General features: G+C 50.5%; 1 protein-coding gene across 5 annotated transcripts in view; it reads left to right on the forward strand.

Moving 5' to 3' along the window:
- The window catches only part of Ptprn2 (protein tyrosine phosphatase receptor type N2), a 695,760-nt gene that overhangs the window by 320,970 nt on the left and 355,281 nt on the right, over positions 1–19,509 (forward strand). For all 5 annotated transcript variants that reach the window (XM_060388289.1, XM_060388288.1, XM_060388285.1 and 2 more), the window contains 2 exons: positions 415–800; positions 11,809–11,895. In XM_060388289.1, the coding sequence (XP_060244272.1) occupies positions 415–800; positions 11,809–11,895 (473 nt within the window). The remainder of the gene's footprint in view (positions 1–414; positions 801–11,808; positions 11,896–19,509) is intronic.

The raw sequence follows: 19,509 nt of genomic DNA on the forward strand, positions 1-19,509 counted from the left end.
ACTCCTGGAGTTTACATAAAGACTGCACTCACACATACAAAGTGTCCACTGCACTGGTTTTGTATGAGGGAGAGCTCCACGGATGCCAGCAGTAATGACCAGGATGTGTGATAGTGGTTAGGTGTTCATTGCTCCTGGAGGGATCTTGAAATCACGTGGATAATTTTTAAAACTAGGCATGATGAAAAAACTGGGTCCTTGAGGAAGATTGCAAGAGAGGGTGGAGGAGTAGGAGGGAGCACCATGGCATGACTGTCACACATGACGGGTGTCTCCTCCAGACACGGTTCTGCACACAGACCAATGTCTCCCTTCAGAGTGGCCTGCTGCCACTGGCCACGTGACTCCACTTCTACGGTATGTGTTGACAGTGCCTTCTCGGTTGTCATCTCATGGGTGTTTTTTCTTCATTAGGTCAGCCGTCTGAGTGTCCAACTTGGGGACCTCCTGAAGGACCGGGGCTCTCCTCTATCGCCCGACCCTCCCCTTCTGGAAAAACCCTCCAGAGCAGAGGTGAAGAAGTCAGGGCTGCCCGAGGAGGCCTTGTCTTCAGAAGAAGAGACTGCTGGGGTGGAACACGTGAGGAGCCGGACTTACTCCAAAGACCTGCTGGAGAGGAAGCCAGACTCGGAGCCCCAGCCGTGGCGGCTTGAGGACCAGTTCCAACCCCGAGCTCCAGAGATGTGGGAGGATGAGCAGCACCTCAAGTCTGCAGCACAGGGACCCCCTAGTGGGGGTCTGCAGCTACAAGTCCAGCCTTCCGAGGAGGAGCAGCAAGGATATATCCTCACGGGAAGCAAGTGAGTGGAGACTCTGGCTTCTATCCCCCAGGACCTCGAGACCCTGGAGGGTGGTGGTGCAGGAGGGTACATAACTGTGAACCACAATCATAGAGCCCTCCTGGCGGACGCCGGGGCTTGTCCGAGAGGGCAGGCGAGGGAATGCCATCTTTCCCAGGACCAGAATGTCACTAGAACATAAATACATGTCTCCACAATGGGCTCAGTCCAAGGCTAGCTCCCACATCAGTTTTCCTGTCTCTGTAATGGGTGTTTTACAAACTCCTGGAGTTTATATAAAGACTGCATAAAGGGGCCTCCTGGGCTTCAGGCTATGCAAAGCCCTGCCTGCTCCTGTTGATGACCCTGTACCCTGCAGGTAGGGTCTCCCTGCTGGTGGAGATTGCAGAGGACAGCCACGGGTAGGTAGTGAGCTCTGGCCCAGGTCGCTCTCTGCAGGGAATGCCCACACTCTCAGGGACAATGGACAGCATGTGCAGAGCAGGACTTGATGACCTCAGGGCTTAACTCCCTGAAGGCTCCTCGCCTGTCGAAGCTCTGAAAGCTCTACCTATTTTCCCACAACTAGTCCAAGCACAGAGACCGTTTAGAGGGAAAATATTTCTCGTGGCTACAGGACACTGTCTGGGCTTTCATTTTGATCTGAATGTAATGAGAGAAAGAAAAACTCTAGCACCAGGGAGTCAGCAGCAGTCAGCCTGAGTCTATTTGTTGGGAACCCATACATGTTATACATACATGACATATACATATATATATATATATATATATATATATATATATATATATATATGTTTTTGTGTAGGATGTGATTGTTATGTGGTGCCCTATATGTTGAATGCTAGTGAATGCCTCTTGTTATGTGTGTATAGTGTGTTGTGTGATTGTGTACATCAAGTAGGATATCATCCGAAGTGCATTTTGTGATATATGTGTGCTATGGTATGAGTCGTGTGGGCTGTGTGTAACGTGGGGTCTCATGTGTTCTGCCCTGCATGTTGAGCAACGTGTGTCAGTGTGTGTCATGCTTGCCTGCTGTGCAATCTGACAGTGGGTAGCATGTCCCGTGTGTGAGGATGAAAGGCCTTTCAGCCACCACACTGCCCCGGGCCTTGCCTCAGTTGCCCTATTTTAGATAGGCACCTTTGTGAAAACATTGTCCTTCTAGGCTCCTCCCCATGGCAACCAGCTGGGTGTCCCCTCTTACCCTGTAAAAAAAGACAGGCTTCTTCAGTGGTCTCTTCGCCTTTTGGGTGGCATCAAAGCCATCCTCGCAGTGAAGAGCCCACCTGCAGAGGACTTAGTCTCCCTGAAACCCTGGCCCCTCTGCGGAGCAGGACCTGTCAGAATGGCTCATTTCCTCTGCTGCTGGCCTTTGAGAGCAGAAAGTGTAGTGCTGCCATGCTGAGATTCTGCGTTAGGACCTTCCTTGTCCTCACTCTTGGCCATGCCTCTGTGGCTAGTCAATACAGATGCCCACACTGTTTGCAGGAGCCACAGAAAGACCAGCATGGCTCTGGCTGACTCTGCCCTGCCCTGTCTTCGGCGGGTTCCTGCTGGGTGTCTCTGCTGTTGCCAGCACTGGAAAGGGTACTTGGCCTCACTACTGTTGTGCAGTTGTGCCTGTGTCAGATTAATTAGAAAGCTGGGGTTCTCTGGAGCAGGGTTTCAGCAGATCTGTGGTCAGGCTCTCAGATCAGCTGTGAAGTCTCCACAGTTGAATACCATTCTCTAAAAAGCAGGAACGTCTGTAAATCCGGATGTCCTGTGAGAAGAAGGAAGTGAACCATGACCCCTTACCTCATCACTGCCATGATAGAGAAGCAGGCTCTCCCAGCCTGTTTTCTGAAGCACGGAGTGCTCCTCTGCCATCTATTTTTATGACTTTTACAAAGTTGTTCCATAGAGTCTGAAGGGGAGGCAGCATCTGCAGGCCCTCGGGATGGGGTAAAGTCAGAGTGTGCGGGGCTGCAGGAGGAAATGGCAGGTGGGAACAGCAACAGCGTAGGGCTGAGGAGGGAGCTCTGTCCCCAGGAGGAGGAAATTGACTGTTAGATTTGGCAAGTGTGTATAGATGCCACCTCCTCCCCTCCCCCCATTGCCATATAGCCGTGCTTGCCTGGAAAAAGACTGCGGAACCAGTATAATGCTTTGGAAGGAAAGTTCGGAACCAGTATAATGCTTCGAAGGAAAGCTCATGGTTAGGGAACAGGAGCGCCGGAAGGATAGAATGTGAGCCACACATTTCACACGCCCTGGCTTGTACTGGAGGCACCACGTGGGCCGGGGAAAGAGTAGATCCAGCAGACTGGATGGTGATGTGCAGCCATGGAAATGAGAGGAGTAGACAGGAGAAAATCGCCACTTCCCATGGAGCTCTGGGACCACGCCAAGGTCACAAGGCCCTCACTTCACCTCTGGCTTGAGATAGCCCTATTCCTACTGGCTGCTTTGGCAATGGGCTGTAGCCAGGCTGTATCGTGCAGTGCCCTGATGACCCAGGGCCAGTGTGAGAGCCAGGCACTCACCCTGCTTCATCCCACTGGTGTGCAGAGATAAGGAGCCCAGGGTGTGCGTGCGTGCTGTCTGGGGAAGCTCTCTGTGTTGTTACACTGAGGGAGGATCCCTCCCAACCCGGCTTGGGCCACCCACACTTACCTACCTGGGACTAATTTGGCCAACCTCTGTTTGAAGTGCTGAGGTCCTGTGAGCAGGCAGGAATGCAGATTCAAAGGATCAGCTCCACAGTGCTTTCAGGCCAGTTGTTCAAAGACAAGGACCCAGTCTGTAAAGTGACAATGCCCTGCCAGGCTCGGCACAGCGGGGCTTCCCATGCTCTCTAAAAGTGTGGGAGCCATGCTTCTCCAAGCCAACAAGAGCTCAGCTTTCTCTCCTCCCGTCATGGGTGCACACCTCTGAAGTTGCTGCTCCTCTCACAGGCCTGCTTCGTGCTCACTGCAATAGGACACGCTCCTCAGCGGCCCCTCCTTGTGCTCTGTTTACCCCGGCTGCTGGTGCTGGGGTGCATTTGGTACTCCATACCGAGATGCCATTTACTAGCACTGTGAGTTCCGCTGTGGTTAGGAGGAAAGGTGATGCTGTTCCTGTGGGAGCATGAGAGCACGCTGGCGTGGAGAGAAGCCTCCGCAGGGGAAGGAGGGCATAGCTGCCTCTCGGGGTCTGGGGAGATGTCAGAGAAGGCCTCTCTACAGAGTCAGCGGGCGGAAAGGGGCACTGTGCATATGAGTGAAGTGTACTGTTAGTAGACGGTGAGTGTGTCGATGAGCTCTAGTGTGTGTTACCTGTGTGCACTGCTGTGCGTTTTCTATCCTGTGTTCATGGGTGTACATCTGTATGGCACGTATTTGTGCATCTGTGTATGACGTGTTTATCCTGTGCACATGTGCATGTGAGTCCAAAGGACCAAAGGCCTCCCTAACAGAGCTCTGTGACATTAAGCCTGGGACTCAAGTGCCCTCTGAGGTAGTGCACACTGGCCTCCTGGGCCAGATGGGAGGAAGAAAGCAGGTGAGCGTCACACTGTCTGCCTCTGCTTCTGGGCTGTGTGCTGCGACCCGCTGCCTCATGCTGCCGCCACGATGGCCTCCGCTTTCAGCCGTGGGTCTGGACAAACTCCTCCTTGCTTGCTTTGGTTGCTCTTTTTTGTCACCGCAGTGAGGAGAACAGTGAGGACAAAACTTTGGGTTCCTAACCTTCAGTGAGTTTTCAAGCAGTAGGATGTCCACAGCCGGACGCTGATGGCAGGTATATGAGGTGCTATCCTGGATGGCAGATGTGATGTCCTCATGCAAGTTCAGGTGCACAGGAAGTAGGAGACAGAAACCTGGAGAAACTGCAAGTCAGCAGCTGACTCTCCCACTTTGTACATAGAAGGCAGCAGGCCCATGACCAGCCCTACACTCCTGATCCCTTCCTGTAACGCTAGCCTCCTGCAGCATCCTTGCGTGGCTTCTAATCTGGTCAGTTTACTGGTGGGGTGATCTTTGATGAGGAATTTCATTTCTTTAGCCATTGTTTTCACTTCTTTAATCCCAGCACTTAAGAAGCAGAGGAAGCATCTTTGAGTCTGAGGACAACCTGGCCTATCTAGAGACTTCTATTAGCCAGAACTACACAGCGAGACCCTGCCTCAAAAATAAAGTAAAACAAAACAAAGTTGAGCAGCTGGATATAGTCATGTGTGTGCTTGTACTCTTAGCTCTTCAGGAGGCTGAGGAAGGGGTAGCTTGAGGCTAGATCAGGGACAGACAGGGCAGCATGGCAAAAGCTCATTCCAAAATAAGGGAAAATGATAAACCAGAGCAGTTGCTAACAGTGCTGGGAGCATGTTGTGAGGTCCTGTGTATGACAGCACGGAGAACCTTCAGAAGTGTCTGCTGCTCTTACCATTTCTGATCCCGGAATTACCTTTGTCACTCTCTATATTTAAAAAAGAGAAGACTACTTTGCCCACACGTGTGTGAGTGTGCTGTTTGAGCGCCTGGTGCCCCAGGCTCAGAAGGGAGCATGGGATTCCCTGGAGCCGAAGTTGAGGTGGTTGTGAGCCTCAACATGGATTCTGGGAACCGAACCCCAATCCTCTGCAGAGTAGCAGCTGCTCTCAATCACCAAGCCGTCTTCCCAGCTTGCTGCCCTCCATTTTAACAGTGTCGCTCTGTGGCCCTTTGGTCACATGCTATTCTCAGCTGTGCCCATTTTCCATCCAGATTCTTATTTGGGGTGTTGTGAGGCCGTGTGGGAGTCTAGTCTATGAGCTGTGTTTACATATGAGTCCACATGCTTTATCTGTGAGTGACTCTGTGTTCAACGCTGAGTCGGAGTGTGCTTGTGGGATTTGCATGGCAGTCCTGGGCTACAGGTGATGTAGTTCATGTGCTGTGCTTGTAGGGAAGCCCATACTAACTTGGGTGGGACTTGTCACGCTGTGCCTGTGTGGGTGTCCAGGAACTGTGTGCAGGGCCACCAGGAAGGGCTCCCCTCCGGAATCATGCTTAGGAACACTCTGGATTGTTCCTGTTTTGCTCGTTTGGTAGACACCAGGAAGCAGGCTGTCCTAGAACGGCTGAATAGTAGGTAGCATTGAAAGATTTCAGAGCATGCTGCTTGCCTTCAGCCCTGAAGCACATTGGAGTTAGACCTCATCTTCATCTCTGAAACTTTTACTGCTCATTGTGTGTGTGTGGTGGGGGGGAGGGGTACTCAAAGTTCTCCCATCTGTAAACAGCACGTGTCAATGCCTGCCCTCCTCCAGGTGAGCAGGGTGGCAGCTGCCACACAGAGACAGCCTGAATTGCTCTGCTGAGTCCTCCCATTGATTTTCCAGATTAACTCCAGCAGCTTCCTAAGGAAGTTCTGACCATGAAATGGCAGATGATGGCTGTGTATTTTAAAACACAGCAGAGATAGCTGCGTGCTCAGCGGAGCACAATCTGCACGGGAGTGTTGAGTGGAGCGCGGCCGGCCTGCAGCTCTGACAGTGATGGGGAGGCAGGAAAGGGCAGCTCGCCCTGCCTGTGGTTAGTGCGATTGGGGGTGCCTGACTGTGGAGACAAAGGACTTACAGAGGAATTCGGTTCAGTGACCTTCATTTTCAAGGTGCTGCTAACCAGCTTTTCTGTGAATGATAATGGCCACTTTTCCTTTATATGGCTGAAAAAGTCATGAGCTATATGGGGCTGCAGCCCCTGCCAAAGCCCATCTTCACTTCACCTCCTCATTCTTTGTTGTAAAGGCTCTAGAAATGAAATTAGTGTTAGCAGGTCCAACACAAGCTATAAAGTCAAGTTAAGTCATCATGGAACTTTGAAGCTAAATTAAAAAAAAAAAAAATGAACGTCCCTAATATTATACAAGTTTGTAATCTGAGCTGACACACAGACCTGGGAGATGCTTGAAGTGATCATCCAAGGGTTCCATCAATGTGCAGGCTGCGTTTTAGGTAAATGGGAGATGGCAGGGCCAGGGAGCTGTGATCCGTAGATAAGTGATGCGTGGCAGGTACAGGCAAAGAGGCTCTGAGCAGGTGGGTCAGGGAGAGTATGCTAGCTCGCTTTATGTCTCCTCGAAACAAGCCAGAGTAATTTTGGAAGCAGGAACCTCAACAAATAAACTTTACCCACTAGTTTGGCCCGTGAGAAGCCTGTAGTCCATTTTCATAATGGATGAGTGCTGTGGGAGGGCCCAGCTCACTGAGTGGCACCGTCCCTGGGCTGATAGTCTGTGTGTTAAAAGTAACCAGGCGGAGGAAGCCAGTAAGCCATTTTCCTCCTTTGTCTCTGCATCCAGTCCTGCCTCCTGGTTTCTGCCCGACTTTCCTTGATGATGGACTGGAAAGTGGAAGTATAAGGAAAATAAATCCTTTCCTCCCCAAGTTTCCTCTGGTCATGGTGTATTCTCATAGCCACAGAAACCCCAGCTAAGATAGAATCGATACCAGGGATGAGGTATTGATATGACAGACCTGACCGTGACGTTTTGGAGAGGATTGTGAAAGGACTTCAGAACTTTGACTTGGAAAGTACACATAGTTTAATGGGCTGTTCCGTGGGAATTGGGAAAACAGGAATGCTATAAGAGATGCAGACAATGGAATCCTGGCTTATGACGCTTCAGAGGGGAGCCAAAACTCTGTCAGAGCCATTGTGGTTAACAAGAGACCAAATCACTGCTTTTCTGGGACAATCTGAGCTGGTCAGCTGGGGCTGCAGAATCAGCTGTGATTAAGGGGGGACCAGCATCACTGAGATGAAACATGCTGGGAGGTTTTCCTTAGAGTCAGCACATAGACACTGTGGTCTAGGGGCAGCTGCAGTGATTCCTCGTGCTGGCAGCCGAGCGTGGCAATGCAGTAGTCATCACGTGGTGCTTGTTTTGAAGGCATGAGGGGCCCAGGAGAGCCACTGGGCTCCGCAGGGTTGGAGCGGGAAGGAGAAGCCAAGAGAGGCCGCTGGCGAAGGTGTGGCTTCAGCTGCAGTAGAAGGCCCAGGATTGAAGTGGCATCGGAGAGAGACTGAGGCTTGGCAGGTGACAAGAGCCAGAATCCCTGAGGGAGCCCCGGAGAGACTGTTGGTGAAGGTGTATTCCAGATCCTAAGCATTTTGGAGATCCCAGTACCATGTGATGCCCACCCAGGACATCTGCAGGGGTACAGAAGTGAGCCTGAGCCCAGGAGACTAGCCATAAATCTGACACTGAGCTTTCTTGGTGGGGGAAGGGGGTTTACTTGGATTTGGATGTGGCTGTGCCCTGATTCTTCCCTCCTGAAGTAAGAAGGAAACTATCTAACTTTTGATTTTACGGGAGTCTGCCGTTGAAAAGCTTTGAACTTATGAAGAGACTTTGGATATTTTAAAGAAATGTTGCAATTCTAGAGAGACTTTGGATCTTTAAGTATTTGAGTGTTTTAGAACTGTGGGACTTTTGAATTTGGAGATTTTATTTTGTGATATTGACATTAATGTGAGATGTTGAGAACGAACAGTAAAGGAAAGTTGTAGCTTAGCACCGGCCTATTTAACTGTCATGCTGACGAGGTTGACTGTGGTGGCTACTTGATGCAGATTGGCGCAGAGAGTCATTTGGGAAGTGGGAACCTCAACTGAGCAGCCTGGCCAGGCTGGCCTGTGGACAAGGCCGCGCTGCATTTGCTAGACAGGTGACTGCTGTGGGAGGGCTGGGCCCTGGGGGTGCACCGGGTTTGCTGTCCTGTGCGCTGGAAGAGCACATCAGTAAGCGTTCCTCCACGCTCCTACCCTGGCCTCTCCGGGGAGGACTGTTACTTGGAAGTGTAAACAAAATAAAAACCCTTGCTCCCCAGGTTGCTTTTGTTCATAGTGTTTTATCACACTAGAAATCTAAGATCAGTGGAGATGGCAAGATGCTGTGGATGGAGGGCCACAGAAGTGAGCTGGGCCAGGGCGGCACTCCCTGCAGGTCCCAGCATGGACATACGGCCACCGTTCCTGCTGGCCTGAGGGTGCTGCCTCTTCTTGGCATGCATCAAGACAGAAGTGTGCTTGAGTCTGGTATCCATCATGGTAGGTGTACATTTTTGTAAATGGTCCACTGCATCTTGAAACATGAGCCCGTGAGCATGTCCGTCTTAGTATGGCTTTATGGAGTTCAAAGTTCAAAAGTTCAAGGTCTTTCAACTGTAGGCTATAGTAAAATAAATAAGTTAGATAGTTTTCTTCTTACTTCAAGACGGAAGAACCAGGGCCCAGTTTGGATTCCAAGTCCAAGCAAACCCAAAGTCCAACAGTGAAAGCTCAGCATCAGGTTTAGGGGACTCAGGTCTTCAAGGCTACCAAGGGTTTGCCATAGCGTGTGCTTGAGAAGTATCTTGATGTATGGGCCTATGCATGGAGGGTGTGTGTGTGTGTGTGTCTGTGTGTGTCTGTGTGTGTCTGTGTAGCAGTGTGTTAATATGTGAGGGAGGGTGGATGTGGTTCCTGGGAAGGGTATTGGTGTATGAAGAGAGGTATCAAGCGTTGGTATACATGAAAACATATGTGGCCTATGGTCAGCTCTTCCTAGGTCCTCACACTCATCATGGTTGTGAGCACAGCTATATGTAATTTTGCAGTGTGCTGCTCTTCAGCATCCACTCAGCCTTCATAGATTTCTGGGCCCAGTGAGTTCTTACCTACCATGCCCATCTCCCTCTCTTTTCATCTGTGGCTAATCCCGTGGTGGCTCTGAGGCTCCCCTACTACTGACCTTCCAAGGATCCAGGTCTCCCCAAGAGCCCTGGACCCTGCACTCTCACAGACTGTTTAGTGGATGAATAGTGACTGGCTTTTCAGCTCCAGCGTGTCTTTCCCAAGGACAAGTTATCCTTGTCCCTCTGCAGCTCAGAACAGCAGTGCTGGCACAAGCAGAGTATCCCCAGCTTAAACATTCTCCCTTCTGACCAGGCAGAGCTCCTGAGCTCTTTGCTGTCCGCCCTTCACCTCTCCATAAAGCAGCCTCCAGCCAGACCTCCTGTGTCTTTGGTCCACTTACCCCAGCTCATCAGTGACCCCACGGATGCGCCCACCTTCATCTCTGAACACTCTGACATCAGGCTTCCTCCTTCCCACCTTCAGGGATCACTCTAGTCTCTGCAGATGCGTGATCTTTCTCCTGCTGCTTCCTTAAGCTCGGGGGTGTTTATGGAACCCGAGCTGCAAGCTTCCACAGCCCTCCCTCGTCTGAGTCTTAGTGACCACCTGGCTGCCAGTCTCCAGATTCACAGCTAAGCTCTATTCAGCACACAGCTGCACCTTCCTGTGGCCTCCCCACTTCTCTGTTCTCAGCCAACCAACTGATCCCTCAGCACAGTCTTGAAGTCCTGCAAACCCATACCTCACCTGAGCTGAGGGGGGCTCTGTCCCCAGGCTGATATCCAGCTGCTGCTGGTCTGAGATGGACCTTGGCTGCAGTGGTCTCTCTCAGTCTTCACATGGTTCCCCAGGGGCCGTGCAATTCTCTCTTCCTAAAGGGCACCAGTGACTCAACAAATCAAATCCAAGGACTCTGTTTCCAGATAGTCACATGGCACGGGGGTTAGGACGTCAGTGATGGTGACCGCTGACCACACTTGTGGTTTTACCTGCTTTCTTGCTGTCTGTTACATGACTAGAGTCCTAGGGAGCAGAGATGGTCACCCCATCCCTTCTGTATTTGCTCTTCTGGCCGAAAACCTTTTTTTTCTGCTCTATCAATACCAATTAAGACTTCACTGAGGTGGTGCTAACAGGATTTCACAGGCAGCTGTGATCTGTGCGACAGAATTCTGGAGCTCAGGGCTGGTTCTGAGAATGTCCAAATCAACGTGGTCCTTGCTTCTGCCTCTAATCAAGCCGTTCTCCCAGTGCTGACCCGCCGGAAGCCTGCGGCCCAACACACTCCTGGGGTGGCAGCCCTCATTGCAGGAACCTCTATCTACCACTGATGCCCACTCACGTGCCACGCGTTTGACCGGCCTATGGAGTTTAAATACCCTGTCCCCAGCATTGTAATTCACTTTAGAGAGGAGTCTGTAAAATAGCTGTTTCTTTGTGCACTTGATGCCACCCAGCAATCTGATTTTCAGCCTCTGCTCCCCTACTCACTCTACTCTGTCTCCTTCTCCCCTCCCCTCCCTTCTAACCTCTTTATTATATTTTTATTGAAGGATGAGATGAGCCTGTGGCTGCATCACAGGCCCATTACACTTCCTAACAATTCCATTTGCACCATATTGTCTGTCTGATTGCTGGAAAATCAGGTGATTCATCACGCCTGAGGACTCACCTGATCCCTGAAGCAGAAGTCCCAGAGCAAGCTGAGATAGAGAACAGCAGGCTCCTGAGCGGGGCTTGCCTCAGAGAGCACCCACACAGGAAGGAGTGAGTGTGTGTGTGTGTGTGTGTGTGTGTGTGTGTAAGGAAGCAGTGGCCCAAGAGTAGGGTGCAAGCAGGAGAGCTGCTTCTCCCCCATGGTTGTCTGTTAGATGGCTCCCAAGCAGAGTGCCTGCGGGGAATGGCCTGCATTGGACAGTAGCATCCCCTACCCTTGAGAATCAGATGTCTGACGGGGAGCAACAGCTGCTTCAGAGTGGCTTGTGCAACAGATGGGGTGGGGACAGTTACCCCAAGCAGGGCATGTGTCAAGGGGCAGTCTACCTCCCAGCATCCAGTGCCAGAAGGCCCAGAATGGACCAAGTGTTGAGAACTCTCCCCACAGCTGGGATGCCTAGGGAAAGAGCAGACCCCAGAGGAGGGCCCAGCGCTCTAGGTCAGCCAGAGTAGCAGAGCACCCATCAGGAAGCAGCAGTACCTTCTCCCAGAGCAGAGTCCTGCTGGCAGTCAGTAACCCCACCCAGGGCCTTGGATCAGGGCATGTGCTGGAGTGCAATGAGTCCCCAGGACCGACCAAGTTTGATAGCAAAAGGTAGTCAAGAGAAGAGAGTCTCCCTGAAACTGCTATTCTAATTCAGCAATGGTATTCTCTTTCTCTTCTCCAGCCCCCTGAGTCCAGAGAAGGGGAAGCAATTGATGGATGAAGTTGCACACATTCTCCAGGTGCCTTCCAGCCTCTTTTCAGATGTCAAGTAAGTACCGGCTCCCGGCCTGCTGTCCTGTGCCTGCCTCACATTGTGTAAGGCTCAGAAATTGGTTTGCGAGCCGCATGCCTGGGGTTCTTGTTAATTATATCAGAATAGCTGTTTAGAACAGAAATGAAAGGAGAATTCCCCTGAGCTTTGGAAAGTTATTTAAATACAGCTGAAACCTACATTTAATTATAAGATGCCTGTTCTCCCGGCAGTGGTGTGGTGGAGGCCAGCTTCCGGAGGCCATCGCAGCTGCCATCACTGACTCTGCAGCAGCTCAAATGGGTTCCAGCCTCTGAGGAAGAGCCTGCAGTGGCCTGGCTGCCTCTGTGGACAAGGGCCTGGCACTGTCTTGGAAGCCTGTGCCCTGGGCTTTCAGCCACAGCCAATGTCCTTGTACTGTTGGTGATAGCCAATGTTTTTATTCCTTGCAAAGTATATGGCTGCTGGATAGGGTGCTGTGTGTGGATGAATACCAGCCATGCTACTGCCTCAGTGGGCAGGGTGTTAAGGTCAAAGGGAAGCGTGCCATCGGGAGAGACTCGGATGTGTAAATGAGACGTAAGGACTGAACAGTGGCCAGGCTGCTGGCCGCCTCTTGGTCCAGCATGTGTTGGACATGTGTCCGACTCAGGCTATTGACTGGCACATGCTAACATCTGTGTGACAGATGGTTCAGAGAGCAGTGCTGACCCCGTGCTCACTCCTCACTGTAGACCAGGTGGGCGTGGGGGCAGGGCCTCATCAGATTCTGCCCTCTGTGCTGAGAAAGGGGGTGTGTGCCGGGGTGGCTGTGTGGTTAAACGTGATCATACCGTGGGAGAGACTGGGTCAGCAGATTTCAAGAAGGGCTGCTGCCACTGGAGCACAGGAGGGTGGGCCAGCCTCCATGGGAGGCAACCTTTACCCCGGCACCCCACGCAGACGACCAGAAAAAAGGAAAACACAGCACACAGGGTCTCTGCTGCCCACACCCACCCTGGCACATAGAGTTTCCCTGCAAAGCTTACTGTGGCCTGCAGGGCCTTCACTAAAACACATCATTCTTCTTGACAAAAACCTTTCTTGGTTGTGTAGCACATGGCAGGGGGGGCGGCGGGTGTGTGGCATGTGTCTGGGGAGTGTTTGGAGAGGCATGCTGTCCCTGCTGCCCTGTGGGCCCCTTTCTTTGCCTGTGATGGAAGGGGCAGCATGGTGGAATTGTTACAGTGTGCACACAGGCCCTGAGGCACTGTCGTGTGGGCGTAGAGCCGAGTGTAAGATGGTAGAGGGAGAGATGGATGAGGGCCCTGTGGTTCCGCTATGAGCAATCCCTGAGAGATCCCGTGCTCCCCAGCGAGTCCTCGCCACCTCCCTCTTCCCCACCAGTTCTAGCATATCTTGGAACCCTGAGGAGCTGGCACCTGCCGTAGGGAGGTGATCCTGACTGTGGCCGGTGGGAGACAGCGTCACTCACCACCCTAAGGGCTGCAGTGCTGGTGTCCAGGGCAGATGGGCTCCCTTTCCACTCTGTGGAGCTCTGCCTTGGGAGCTATTAAGGCAAGGTAGGTTTTACTTCGGGGAGAGCTGCTGTGGCTGTCCACGCTGTTGAGCAGTTTTTCCAGGTCAGAAACCCAGGGCCTTCCCTTTCCCATCACTGTCCAACCTCCTTCCTACTTTGTCTCGGATGGGCCAATGCTTCTTTGCGTTGTTCCTCCCCCATCAGTCTCCAAGAATGGGCTCATGAGCTGTCCCGAGTCTTTCCCTGTTTTCTAGGCCAACAGAATCATTGTCATTGTCAACTTAGAATCACCTAGGAGACACAGCTCTGGGTGTGCCTGTGATGGTGTTTCCAGAGAGGCCTAACTGAGATGGGAAGACATTCCCTGAATATCACCCCATGTTCCAGGAGCCTATAGTGAATTAAAAAACTATAGAAAAGATAAAATGAGGTGAGTACCAGCATTCACCTCCTCCTTTCCACTTTCTGACTGGGGGCACAATTGCTCATCGACATTGGACTCCTTCCGCAGTGCCTTCCCCACCATAATAGATACCTCAAGCTGTAAAACAAAATAAAATCACCTTTTATTAAGTATTTTATTACAGCAATAAGAGTAGCAATTAATATGTGTGGCAATGTTTGAATAGAGGGTCACAACCCTTTGGCCCAGACACAGGGAGGAGGTGCTGGGACCACGGGCTAGCACAGCAATGGCCGCGTCTCCACTCCAAGACCCCTACTCAAACTCCTGATCCCTACCTACGTGTCTATGCCTTGTTCCCACCTTCCGGTTTATCATAGACCCTTCCTGTTCCTGACACAGGGATGGGTGGCTCAGCCTCTCTGGGGAGAAGGCCTGAGCTTCCCCAGCCGAATTCTTTGTGAATTTTATTAGCCAGCCCTCCTTCCACTCAGAAAACCTGTGTTCCTCCTTTCTATGACTGGAACCAGCATGCAACCTGCCTGACAAAGGTGGAACTCTGCCTCTAGGGCCCCCTGGGGTCTTTACTGGCTTCTCCCCCTCTTCCCTGTCCTAATCCCAGCTCCAAGCTGAACTAGATCCGAGATGATTGCAAAGTCTCCTCCTTTTGTGGCCAGCAGTCTGCGCCACCCAGCCACTGTATTGCTGCTAGTGTGGATGCCAGTGTTCCCAGCTCTTCTCTCTGGGCGCATGAGCTGCATCTAAATGCCTTAACCCTCTGGCTTAACAGCGATGGATACATGTTCCCCAGACTGACTCAGGCACCAACTGGACCTCAGAAGTATCTCAGGAAGGGGGACTCAGAGCTAGCATGACCTGCCTTGGCCATTGCCTCATCTGAGCACTCATGCTCAGAGCCACTCATTGTCTCAGAGGTGGAAAATACAGGACACGTGGGCTAGTGCTTGCCGATAGCGCCTGCATTTTTATGGAAGTGCTAGTTATGCTTAATATGTTTTGTTAATGGTTATGTAGCTGTCAAATAAATCCCATTATTTCTTATTACATCATTAGAGACCATTAAAACGACATTAGCATGCTGATGTAATTATGCCAGCAGACATCTAGCGACCACAGTTATGATTTTTATAACTAATCATGGCTGTCCTGGGCTGGCTGATGAATGCTGCTTTGCCCCGCAGCATCTACTCAGGTGGGAAAGATGGGATGAGCGAGCTGAGGGGAGGTGGTGCTGAGAGCTTGGAGCTCAGCCAGTTCTATGGATGAGTGCCACCGAGCTTTGGGCTCAGATAGGCAGCATGGAGTCCTATGTCTGCCTAGGCACTGCAGGCCATGGAGAGCCCGAGGCTCTGATTAAGCTCAAAAGCAGTTCTGTTCCTTCACTAGAGTGCTTGTTCAGGACTGGGGTACAGCTGTGGGCGGTGCCACCGGCACCTTTGGGGAAGATGCCAGCTCTCTGTATGGACCTCATGCCCCTGGCCTGTGCCCTGTCATGTCACCCTCTAAGCAGGAGGAAATCTTTAAGCTTGCAGGCTTTTAGAGAATGTAGTTCAGTTTCCTATTTCCCCCAGCCCTGTCCCTCTGTCTCTATAGAGTGTGATGATAAAGAGGTGTCTCACTTCCCAGGTTAATGTTCTGGGCTGCTTCTGGGTCCCAATAAGGAAGCATCAGGAATGTGCTTCAGATAGATGGATGCTTTTAGAACAGTGCCTTCAGCAGGACGATGTGGAATACGGGAATGTCTCAATAAGCATGTAACACTTGAAACTTGGTGACTACAGCTGCTCACCTGTGCTTGCAGCAATGCAGCTTGGCCACGGTGCTCACCCATGTCACCCAGGTGGAGAAGAGAAGAAAAAGCTGAGCACTGCAGTTCCCTCTTCCCAGGTCAGAGTGCAGGCTCTGTCCTCAGTGCTCATGAGAAGATTGCAGAGGCTGACTTTGGGACCAAATACTCATGGTTCCCTTAAAATGGGACCAAGAAATTGGGACAGTGTGTCACACTACCAGAGTCCTGACTTTAGACCAAACAGGCAGTAGCAGGGATAAGCTGTTGTGTATTTGTGAGTCATTATGGGAAAGCCTCTCATGAGGGAAGCCTGTGCTTTGGCTGAAGGCATTCACCTATATGAAATGCTACCGTGACTCCAGAGGGAGGAAGTGGCTCAGCCCTTTTTGAGAATCCCAGAGCAGTGAAGGGCAAGATAAGACCTGGAACCTTTCCTGTAGTCTCCTCCTCTGCTTTCACCAGCTCTACACCTTAAAGCCTTTGCAATCAACAGTCTCCAGGTGACATGGTTGGTCCTGGCGCTGCAGATGTTGCAAGAGATAGTTCTCAGGAGCCTCGAGAGCAGGGCCTGGTGGAGGCCGCAGAATGTGGTGCTGGTGCAGAGGTACACCCAAGTCATCACTACAAGAGAGAGTAGAACCACCTCCCTTCCCATGGTGGGTTCAGATTAGCAAAATCTACTCAGCCCACTCACTATCCACCCATCTACCCCCACACACCCAGTCACCTACCCATGCATCCACCCACCCACTCACCCAACTACCATACACCCACCTACCCAGTCACCCACCTATGCATCCATCCACCCACCCATTCATCCACTCATGCATCCACCCACCCATGTACCCATCTGCCCACCCACCCATCCATTGACCCATCCATCCATCTACCCCCATCCACCCACCCACCCATCCATCCACCTCTACCCTCATCCATACATCCACCCATCTATCCACTCACAAACTCACTCATCTGGCCACCAATCCACCCACCTACCCATCCATCCACCCACCCACCCACCTACCCACCCACCCACCCACCCATCCATCCATCCATCCATCCACATCTACCCCCGCCCATATATCCATCCATACATCCACTCACAAACTCACTCATCTGGCCACCCACCTACCTACCCACCCACCCACTCACCCAACCAACCAACCAACCATTCATCCATTCACCCGCCCATCCATCCACTCATCCATCCACACACTCTCCCATTCATCCATTTATCCATCTATCCATTCACACGTCCATCCGTCTGTCCATCTATCCATCTGCCCACCCATCCTGCCTGCCCACCTGTCTGTCTATCTGTTCATCTATTCATCCATCTGCCCATCTATCCATCCACCCATCCATCCATCCTCCCCACCCACACATTTATCCATCCATTTGTCCATTCATTCATCCATCCATCCACCTGTCCATCCATCCACATATCATATGGACCTCACACAAAATCTAGGCATCAAACAGACAAAGCACAGGTTGCTCTATCAGGCTAAGGGAAATGTGCTATCAAAAAATTCAATAAAATTCTTATAAAATTTACTTTAAAACAACTTTCAAGAAAGTTCATTCACTGAAAAAAAATGGTCTTTACATTTGTGTTAGCTACAAAATGTCAATATAAGAAAATTAACCTTCAAAGCCTGTTGTTGCCAAGGGTGCTTTGGCTATCTTATACATAAAAGGTCAAAGGACTCTAGTGCACGTGCTTGTCTTTAAACTAACTACAGTGTAGTGTCTATGAGGACAATGACCACTGTGTGTAAGGAAGACCTTAAGTTTGTCTGGCAGTCCACAGTCCTATGTTGGATAGGATTCATAATATGGAGAGAGAGAGAGAGAGAGAGAGAGAGAGAGAGAGAGAGAGAGAGAGAGAGAGAGAGGAGAGGAGAATCCAGACCTATTGGCCTGATGGCCTGAGTGGAACTTTTGCTAGATAGACTTTCACAGTGCTTTGCTTTGGAAATGGTTTAAAATGATAAGGAAAATGAGCTTTCACTAGAAGCTTACCTGCATGACTCATTCTTGATGGGGTAACACGTCTCAGTGTGAACTGAACTCAGTATTCTGGAGCACCATGGAGAGACACATAATCAGAAGCCTCACGCACGCACTCGCTGATATCATGCAGAATGTTATAAACTGTTTCAATAATGACAGTAAGAAGTGTCTGAGTAGCCTTGAGCTGAGCAGTGCTGTCATGCCCAACACTGGTGTTAGTGGCAGCTTGCCTGGTTTATTTTACAAGCTTTGAGTGATAGGAGGAGAGTGTTCAGGAAAATAAGCAAAGTATTACAGTTAAAACGCTACACAGTCTGTCTGCTCTTTGTAAGCATGGTCTATGGTTTTAAAGGCAGATAGGTGATTGTCGGTGCGTGTAGAGCTTCCACAGGAGTCACTGGCCTATGTCTCAGCAGAGAGAAGAGTGTCTGCAAGGTTGTGGAAGTGCATCCTGCCTGCAAGAGCATGCATGGCTTGTTTAATCAGGTTAGCAGCAGCTTTAAATGAGGACATTTAGTAAAGTCTCAGGAATTCAGCTTTTCACATTCTACCCAGCACAGCTCTCGGCATCTCTAAGGGGTACATGCCTACACCTAAGCCGCCATAGAAGAGCATTTGTCATGCCCACTCAGATATGCCAAAGACCCCTTCTTTCCTGAGCCAGAGTTTGTGCGTTCCTCCATTTGGTATTTGTTTCTGCTATCCATCACATCACGTCTTCAAGCAAGTGGACGTGCTTGCTGGCCAGTTTACGGTCCCTCGGGAATCCTGACCCAGAGCAGACAAGTGTGCTCCCGCAGCTGGAGTTCACATTGTGGGATGCCCCGGGCACTGGCAGGCCAGCCGATGGCCTCTCGAGGTCGGCCCCTGGTGACTGTGTACAGACAAGCCAGAGAAGGACAATGACCTGCATGTACTCCCCTCAGTCCGTGCACTCAGAGCACCAGGCTTCCACACACACAGGGCGTGTGACACACACGTGGTGGCCATGTGACACCATGCACAGGGTAAGCAGCTGGTGTGGAGGAGGGCGCATGCTCAGAAGGAGCACCTGATTGTGGTGCAGTGCCAGTCTGGACAGGTGTGCGATGGTAAATGTGGCTACTCGATCATGAAAGCCACCTGCCAAACTGCCAGACACCCCGTGTGCTGGCGAGCGCTGGTATCTCCTCTTCTTAGACGGCAGAGGCAGATCCTGAACTTGAGGCCAGGGCAGGCTCCCCCTACTGGTATTACACACACACACACATACACACACACACACACACACAGAAACACCCATACAGACACACACACAACACACCTATACACACAGAGAGAAACAACCCCCACATATACTCACATGCATACTCATCCATACACATACACACCACACACACATACACACATGCCACAAATATACACGACGTAATAATTCTCTCTCTGTCTGTTTCTCTCTATATATATACACATACATACATATAATATATATATACACATACATACATATAATATATATACACATACATACATATAATACATATATACACATACATACATATAATACATATATACACATACATACATATAATACATATATACACATACACACATATAATACATATATACACATACATACATATAATACATATATACACATGCATACATATAATACATATATACACATACATACATATAATATATATATATATATATATCCACATAGCTAATTACTAGGCAAGGTAGTACATGCCTGTCATGTCAGTACTCAGAGGATAAAGAAAGAGGATTAAAGATTCAAGGTCCACCTAGATCTCATTATGGGATTTTACCTTCAAAATAAAACAAACAAAAGCCTAACCAAAAACAAAACAAAACAAAAAAACCCAAAAAAAGCAAAAAACA

The sequence above is a fragment of the Meriones unguiculatus genome, chromosome 7 (genome assembly GCF_030254825.1).
Source record: "Meriones unguiculatus strain TT.TT164.6M chromosome 7, Bangor_MerUng_6.1, whole genome shotgun sequence".
Taxonomy (NCBI): Eukaryota; Metazoa; Chordata; class Mammalia; order Rodentia; family Muridae; genus Meriones; species Meriones unguiculatus.